Below are 9,506 nucleotides of genomic sequence, written 5' to 3' on the forward strand. Positions count from 1 at the left end.
CACAATGAATGATGAGCTACATGTAAAGAAAAATTAAAAATTAAAGAAAAAGTTAGCTACCTCACAAGATGCTTATAAAAGTTTGCTTCCTAAATTGGAAACTCTGTGCAAACATTGTGATGAGCTAACTAATAAAGTTACTAATCTTGAAGCCATCGGTACTACCCCCATCGAGGCACCTAAAAAGGAAGGTTCTATTTTTGACATGCCTAAAAAGGATGCCTCTCCTTCTTATAATGATTTATGTTTAGACTCACCCTTGTGCAACCAAGTTTGTGTTGAGAAAATTGTTATAGAAACATGCACACAAGAGGTCGCAAAGGAGAATGAGAAACTCAAGCAAGAAGTTGCTCACCTCACCAAGGACTTGACTCAAGTGAAAGGCAAGACAGAGCAAGCCCAACTTCATCAAGATAACACCATCAAGGGAGTGAAGAAGCTTGATGAAGGACAAACTGTGGTTTGCTACGTATGCCACAAGGAAGGCCCAAGTCCTATGAGTGCAAGGTGAAGAATAGGGGAGGAGCTAAGAAGAAAGATAAAAACAAAAAGGATACATGCAAGCTCTCCAACACCTACACCAACAAGGTGGACAAAAAGGCCTCCACACCTTATTTGTTGAAGAAGAAGAAAAATGACAAGGTGGTGGCCATCAAAGTGAACAAGCAAACCAACATTGGGGCCAAACACATTTGTGTGCCAAAGGAGATCATTTCCAACATGAAGAGCACCAAGAAGGTTTGGATCCCAAAAGGGAAGTGAGAAGTCTGATGGACTTCGAGGAATTTGGAGACTTGGCAAAGTATGGGTGCATTTCATGGGGGTGCATCATTATGGACAAGGTAATTGCCAAGTGGGTGAGTGAATACTATGGACCCAAATTCCCCTTCCCATGTTATGTAACTAGATTTAATTTGTTGCAATTTCAATTAGCATCTAGTTCCTTTTCATGCCTAGGTTTGCATTTGCATGTTTAATCTTTTGTCTTGCATACACTAGGTATATCTTATGGTAGGTTTACTCAGTTTCACTCTTAACCCCTGGAGCAAATCTACATGGTTTAAATTATTTAGGAGCATGGCACATAGCTTGTTTTACAATTGTTCATCTAATATGTGCCAAAGTCCAAATTGTAGATAATTTCTCCTGAATATCACTTTCAAAAATGATTCTCACATTCATGTGATGTCATCTTTTAAGTGGTATTTTTATTCTAAAATCAATATGCATGTCTCCTACAAGTATTCCATACTTGTGTGCACAAATTTAGGGGGAGGTTATTCTACAAGTTGGATGCTTTGAGACTAACACCTTTTCAAGCTTATCATGTGTGTAGTAGTCTCATTGCAAGGAAAATGGAGTCCCCGGAGTTAAGCATCATACTTCAAATATCCACCACCTATTGCAAGTGGTATAAATCAAGTTGGTTTCCACATGTGGTATTTCTAAACCGATATCATCATGTTGATTTCACTTTGGTATTTATATGCTTTCTCCATGCATTATATAGATTAAACTCCCTTGAGCATTAAATTGCCAATTATGCATAAACTACTTTCTTCATCATATGTATGCATATATTTAGGGGGAGCTTAGTCTATATAATGTGAGAGTCAAATTTGGTGACCTATTCCACTCCACATACAAAGGATCATAAAGTTTAACCCTCCCTTATGCTACTAATATCTTCCTTTTCGGTGTTTGATTCCAAAGGGGGAGAATTTATAGGACCAAAAGCAAGCCCGATCATAATAATTTACAAGTGGTAATGGTCCAAGAAAGGGAGGATAGTGGATTATGGAGTTAGGGGGAGGCTTAAATCCATAATGCCACATGGGGGCATTTGCAAGGGCAAGATAAGTTTCCAACGATGTTTACATGTGGCATGCATTAGCTTACATGTGGTATCTTTAGCTTACATGTGGTATCTTTTAGCATCATATAACCTTGCCCTTTGCATTTGTATCCTAGCAAGTAAATATTTTTGAAATTCCAAAATTTTTATTATTTTCTTGTTTTGGTCGTGTTGTCATCAATCACCAAAAAGGGGGGAGATTGTAAGGAAAATGGACCCTAGGCCCATTTACTTTGGATTTTGGTGTTTGATGACCAACACAACCAAATTAGACTAATGAATTTGCAAGCAATTGTTTTGTAGTTCAATAGGGTGCAAGACGTGACTTGGACGAAGATGACATCATGATCCCATGATCAACACCATAAGCAAGACCCTAGAAGCACAAGAGAAGACCCAAGATATCAAGCAAAGTCCAAGCACGAAGATGGGAACCAAGCCAGACGCAAGATCGTGAAGAAACAAGCTCGGCACCAATGATAGGATGCGCCCGATCAGTTGCTCGGCAACAGCAGGCGTCAGCAATAGTGACTAGACATTGAATGAAGCAGTGACCGGACGCACCGATGACACTGTTCTTTGTCACGGCAATGTTTTCAGTGTGACCGGACGTAGCGGCACTGGATGACCGGACGCACAAAGTGCAGCCTCTGATCATGTCCAGAGAGGTTCTAGAGCGGTGGAATTGCGACCGGACGTGTCTGGTCGATGATGACTAGACTTAGCAGTGTGTCTGATCTCTACACGCGTGCTCAATGGTCAGGACGACTGGACGAGTCTGGTTAGTAGCAGAAAGTTGGGTTTTGTCCCCAACGACTACTTTCTCCATGGGGCTTATAAATAGACCCCCAACCATCCATTTGAGTAGTGGAGAAGTGAGGAAACATACCAAGGGTGTTGATACACCATTTTATTGATCTCCACTTGCATAGTGCTTAGTGATTCATTAGGTGATTAACGTAGGTGCTTTGCAAAGTGCTTAGGTTGATTAAACCACCGCTTATGCTCTTGCTCTAGATTTAGGCCTAGTGTTTAGTGAGGATTGCACACCTCTTACCACTCGGTGCTTGCGCACACCATTTTTGTACATCGGAGGGGCTTGTAGTCTTGCGAGATCACACCAACCATGTTTGTGGTGTGGCCGTCACCATGTACCGAAGGGAACAAGGCCCGCGGCGGTTTGGCCGAAAGCTTGATAGTGAAGGCAGTGGGGAGCATCCACAAGAGGCTTGCCGGAAGGCATGTCAGAGACCCACTTGTGTGTGGGGAAGGCCCAAGGCTATCCACGGAGTTACTTGACCGGGAGCTTGGCCCTTGCGAGGGATTCCTTGCGAGGGGCTCCAACGAGGGCTAGGGGGAAGCTTGCGTGCTTCTCGATACCTCGATAAAAATACTAGAGTCATCGACGAGAGTTTGCATATCTCTACCTTACTCTTTAGCTTCCGCATTTACATTGCAATCTTGGTGTGTGCTTTACTTTCCTAGCTTAGTGATAGGCTAGTTGATAGGTTTGTAACCTAGGTTGCATAACTCCTTTTGCGGTAGAGATAGCAACACACTAGCAAAACCATAGATGCATATTTAGATAGTTTATCTTTTACATAGGTTTTGCTAAACATGGAAAAAGAGGCCATAGTTTAGAGTTAGAGTTTTAAGTTGCCTAATTCACCCCCCCCCCCTCTTAGGCGTCATGGTCCCTTACAATTTGGATGGTTCAATTCTGGTGATATGTTGTTGGACTACAGATTGCATTGGTGATGGAGACTCCTAGGAGCAGTGTCCAACCTAGGTAGGTCTCATAGGCTTCCATCCCTATTGACAAAGCTCTCCCTAGTAATCAGGTCATCGCCATTGATGATGGAGTTGATGATCATGAGGCCGAAGATGGGACTACTAGTATAACTCACTCATGGGGTTCGCATAGGAAGCTCACATCTATTGTATGGAAGGAATTCACACGAGTTTGTGATGATGATGGAGTTTGGAAGGCAAAGTGCGACCACTGTGGCAAGAAGCTTTTAGCTACAACAAGAAATGGTACTATCCATCTGCGTACTCATCTGAAAATATGCATCTATAGGAAGAAGCCCGGTGATAAAGTGCAAGCAAATTTGAGGTTTGCATCCACTGACAAGGGTGTAGTAGCTGTTGAAAATTATATGTTTGATCAAGATGTAGCTAGGAAAGCATTTTACACAATGATTACACAGCATGAGTACCCTCTATCCATTATGGATCATCTTGGTTTTCATCAATTTGTTAGTGCTTTGCAACCCTTGTTCAAGATAGGAACTAGAAACACTATTAGGAAGGGCATCTTGAACTACAATGATGTGGAGAAAAGAAAAGCTAGGGTGTTTCTTCAGAAGCTCAGTTGTCGTGTAGCCATTACAACTGACCTATGGACTGCTGATAATCATAAAAGAGGATATATGGCTGTCACTAGACATTTTATTGATGACTCATGGACCCTTAGAAGCTGCATTTTGAGGTGATTTCTTATTGTCCTACTACAATTACTTGTTGTCCTATTTGTGTTTTATTTCAATTAGTTATTGTCCTATTTGTCTTTTACTCCAACTTATTTCAATTGTCTTTTCCAGGTTTGTATATGTGCCATGCCCCCATACTACTGAAGTTATTTGTGATGCACTACTTAAATGCCTCTAGAGTTGGGATCTTGATTGCTGGGTGTCCACTGTGACACTTGACAATTACAGTGTCAATGACAACATGATTGGTCTAATGGAATCAAGGCTTGGGGAGGGTAATATGCTGCTGGGTGGAAAGCACTTGCATACCCATTGATGTGCGCACATATTGAACTTCATTGTACAAGATGGATTGGAAGTGATCAAGAAATCTATTGCAAGAATCAGAGAGGGCATTGCTTATTGGATTGCTACACCAAAGAGGTATGAAAAAATTGTGAAAGTAGCTCAACAATAGAAGGTTGAATTGAAGAAAAAATTGTGTCTTGATTGCAAAACTAGATGGAATTCAACATTTGTCATGCTTAGCACTGCTATACCTTATAGGAAGGTTTTTGATCATTTGGGCACTCTTAACCAACACTTTGTTTGCCCACCAAATGATGATTGGAAATTTGCAGCTATTGTTTATGAGAAATTAGAATTGTTCTATCAGCTCACTGAATTGTTTTCTAGAACAAAGTATGTGATAGCTAATATCTTCTTTCCTAAAGTATGTGAGATCAAACTTAAAATTAACTCTTGGAAAGAAGATGAAAATGAGATCATTAGAAACATGTTCACTGCAATGATAGAGAAGTATGATAAGTATTGGTATGATACGCAAGGTCTCATGGCTGTTACTATTATTCTTGATCCACACCTTAAGATGATCATGCTGCAAGCTTCCTATATGGCTCTTTTGGGTCAAGAAGAAGCTGATAGATATTGTCAAAAGAGCTATGAATTGCTAACTCAATTGATGGATGAGTACCAAGTGCAAATTGATCAAGAGATTGTGGGTACATCATCTTATGGGGCTTCAAACTCTACTAGTAGTGCTGCTACTATTCTATCCATATTCAAAACACTTGCTGCCACTAAGAAGACCTCAAGTCTTGTTAAAGCAAAGAGTGAGTTAGATTGGTACTTGGACAAAGATCCTCTTTCTCATGATGAGAATGAGTACTTTGATGTCTTGGGTTGGTGGAAGGTGGCTGGAACTTGCTTCCCTACTTTGAGGTTGATTGCTCGTGATATTTTGGCAATTCCCATAACCACAGTAGCTTCTGAATCCACTTTTAGCACTAGTGGGATAGGTTCTAAGTGAGCATCGTAGCCATCTTACTCCACAAATGTTGGAAGCTTTGATGTGTAGCCAAAGTTCATTTCGCCACAATCTTAAAGGTAAAGAATTATGCTTTTGATTCCTATAGCTTGTCAATGTTGTCATCTCATTCTAATGGTCTTATGGCAGTAGCTTACTAATGTGTTCTTATTCTAATGTGCATTTGTAGGTCAAGATGATAGAAAGATTGACACCTTTTGGTCCTGCCTTGAAGACATTGAAGAAGAAATGAAGGAAGAACCTTACATGTCTACCATCGACTCTGATTAAGCTTGCTGTTCATTTGTATCTGTTATGTGAACAATATTTGTGTGATTTAAGCGATGTGTGTGTTGTTCTAGATTTGTCACTTGTGCTTGTTGAACCATATTTATTTGTCTTGTACTCTTGTTATTAAGATGTTGAACAATAGTTGTGAACTATTATTTGTGAACTTGTGCTGTTGTGCATTGGATCTATGATCAGGTTTGTGATTGTGAACTATGAATTTATGATCTGGCTGGCGGGCATGGGTGTGCCCATGGGTACACTGTGGCCATGGGTGACGGGTGTGGGTTTAATTTCATGCCTTCGATGGGTCATGGGTGCGGGTATGGGTGCGGGCACAGGGTTTGCCTGGTGGGTGTAGGTTTGTAAACCCTCTACCCATGGGTAATATGCCCATTGCCATAAATACATGAACCCTCGACCTACCTAGCTGCTTCACTGTCCCCCCACTAACACCGCTGATAGGGGCCCCTGACTCGTCATGCCAAGTGCTCAGGTTCAAGTCTTCATGGCACGACCAGCGCCACCTGGACACACCACGACACTAGGAGCTCATGTCTCCGACGCCGCTGCCGCTGTAAGCTAGGCGCTCAAGTTTTTGTCAGTCCCATCACCAGATAGACCTCACACATGTCGAACCCTTAGGCATCACACACAACCGTTGATGCCTAGAGCAACGATGATAGCTTGGCCTAGCTTTGGCATGACTAGGATTCGGTGCTCAACTAGCTGCAGCAGTAGGTAGTGGATCATTTTCTTTATTGTGGAAAATCTTGGACATCTTGTTCTCATGCTATAAAATAATCTCCTGGTTCTATAGAAACTGACATAAATTCATTGGAGTTTGCCAGTTTGGAGAACCTCTAAATAATGTGATGTTATCTATCATGGTGTTTACACCAAAATTTGGAGAGAAAAGTGCAGGAACTTGAAACCTCCAAAATAGCGCCAATCAAGGAATCGACTACATAAGGATCGATATCAGCTGAGTCAGATACGAATCTGGAGTCAGATCTCTTTGGATGACATCAGCAGATAGCGATGATGAGCTACGGTTGGCGCTAAGAAACTACATATCGGACTTTACAAAAAGGGAAAGATTAGGGTCCAAGTTATCTTAAATTAGGAATGTTTTCTTCAATGTTGAAGATTGTAATGAGTCATGCTCGAGTAGGATTCATGTTTAGGCTCCGGGTATAAATATCAAACCCCGGCTATTGTAAAGGACACACAATCAATCCAATACAAGTTACTTACTTTTTTTGGCTCTGGCCACCCCTTAGGAGTAGGAGTAGAGTAGATCCCAGTGAGTTCTTCAACAAGTATGGCTGCATCAATCCGGTCGACCTCCACCACTTGTCTGTAAGTACTGTCATGGCTTATACTTCTATTCATACAGCTGCATGGATCTTGTCGACCTCCACTATGACTCTGGTATAAGCTAGTTATTAACTCTTGTCTAGTTCAAGTAATACTGCATCAATTTGGTTGACCTCCACTGCTCGAACTAGATTAAGGTCAAGTTATCGGCTCTATCTAAGGGTGGTGTTCCTTCGGATAGATTCATTAAGTTACCGATATTCCTTATTGCTTCCATTATTTATTTAATTACAGCAATATCACTTCGCCCGATTAGGATTGATCTAGATCGGCCTTATATCCTTTTAACCCATCATTTGTTAATCTAAATCTGATCTAATGTGCACTTTAAACGATGAGTTATGTTTTATTGGCTCTTTTATGTCAATCTTGATCGTGCATAGTGTGCGGTTAAGGCATATCTGATCTTGAGTAGATCTATTGGCTAGCGAAAACCGTTCCATGACCCGTTATCATGGCCTATGTGATTCTGCCTCACACCCCACTGTTAGCACCGTGGAGTTGGGATCGTTATTTGGTAGATCTGTTCCTGATAAGGCATGACATTAACTATGCGCTATGCCTGAATCGACTGTTTTAGCCGATATCGAACGCTTTCACAAACAGTTCACGTCATGAGACCATTGAAGTAAAGATAGGTTGAATGATGTGTTAGCCCCATGATCTTATTATTGTATTATGGCTTCCATGATTCTGCCTCATGCCCCCACTAATATTAGTAATAAGTTAGGGTCGTCGAATCTATAGTTGTTTCTATGGCCTGCATGATTCTTCCTCGTGCCCCACTGGTCATAGCGATAGATGAGATCTAATATGTTCATTAGATTTTTCTTTATTAAATGGTTAAATGATGATGAGCTATTTCTTCTATATAAAAGGGATTCAGTTACTTGCAGTCATTGGCTTAGCATGAACTAATTATTGTTGACATCTTATTGCCATTGACTAATATTTGTCTAAATAATGATATTCATCCTGAATGATAACCGATTTTTCTTACACAACCCCATAAGCTTTAATTGATTTATTCTTATGAGTATGCTAGAATCGACTCTTTAGTCGATCTCCTTTTATATCAGCTCTCAGAGCCGCACATTTGGGGCTGTCTGGCAACACTGACATGTTCTGCCTTAAATTACTGATTAGTTTTCTCTCCTTGTCAATTGCAAGGTTGAATTGACTAGCACGTCTCGGTAGGAGTATGTAGGATCGACCACACCTACATTGAAACCAGGCAGATCTACGCTCCATCGAGCAGACCCTTCTGGCTTGCTCGTGTGCCCTCGGCACGGGATGAAATTTCATGTCGACACACATTCTTGGCACGCTCAGTGGGATGCCATAATCATCATGGCGGTTCACAACAACAACGACATCCTTATGGTACATTATGAAGATCTACTTGATGGAGATAAAGATATCATCGACAAAGCTATAGAAGAGTTTTAGAACAAGTGTTTATTGTCCTACACCAAAACACGTAACAACATAATTGTTCAGAAATATCCACTACCAAGAGTTCTATTACACGGGAGACAGATATAGTTGAAGCTGAAGATAGGCGTTTCTTTATGGAAATTGTAAACAAATCTATTCGTGATGCCATAATGAAGCTTTCTTGGACACATTCCACAATGCCATGAAAGGGGTGTTTCATGAGTTTCCAGTTGGTCAGGTTGGGCCGGCTTATTACAACATTCCACATCCGTCAACCCAAGGGACTAATCAAGTCGGTACTAGTCATCAAGAAGCAGCACCAGCTGGTAATGATGATGTCCAGGCAGTTTAGAGTCCATCTAAACAATCTCAAGGTACTACTATGAATCAGACACACTATAATCCTAGATCATCAGTACAGCATGTGCAACAGCCGGTGGGGCAAGGTCAAAACTAGGTGATTAATTTTGGCACATCAGGCCACATACTGTCGTTGGCTCAAAAAATAGCACCATCTATTCAAAGGATCCATAGAGATATAGATCCTCATGTCTATAATCAGAGACTTCAAGCAGTAAACTAGCAAAGGACCCAGCAGATAGAGATTCTAGAAGGATATCATTATGGCATAGATTATAACACCCTTCACATGATTCTGAATCTAGGGTATCAAGGCACATGAGATTTCAATCCACAGATGGGTCAACAGGTTCAGAGAAATCCAAATTCACATGCTGATGAGTTGTTG

General features: G+C 41.0%; 1 protein-coding gene across 1 annotated transcript; it reads left to right on the top strand.

Annotated features, from left to right (window-relative positions):
• The first annotated feature begins 5,179 nt into the window (after positions 1-5,179).
• Positions 5,180-5,944, top strand: LOC136533304 (zinc finger BED domain-containing protein RICESLEEPER 1-like). Its single transcript, XM_066525869.1, has 2 exons — positions 5,180-5,645; positions 5,844-5,944. Exons 1-2 carry the CDS (start codon positions 5,180-5,182, stop codon positions 5,942-5,944), a joined length of 567 nt encoding a protein of 188 aa, XP_066381966.1.
• Positions 5,945-9,506: the final 3,562 nt, after the last annotated feature.

The sequence above is a fragment of the Miscanthus floridulus genome, unplaced genomic scaffold, assembly GCF_019320115.1.
Source record: "Miscanthus floridulus cultivar M001 unplaced genomic scaffold, ASM1932011v1 fs_848_1_2, whole genome shotgun sequence".
NCBI lineage: Eukaryota > Viridiplantae > Streptophyta > Magnoliopsida > Poales > Poaceae > Miscanthus > Miscanthus floridulus.

Bases quoted from the DNA above. Each gene is read 5' to 3' on its own strand.
- LOC136533304 (XM_066525869.1), top strand. From the start codon at position 5,180: ATGGCTGTTACTATTATTCTTGATCCACACCTTAAGATGATCATGCTG. The intron at 5,646-5,843 runs GTTCTAAGTGAG...GTGCATTTGTAG, and splicing joins TTTTAGCACTAGTGGGATAG to GTCAAGATGATAGAAAGATT.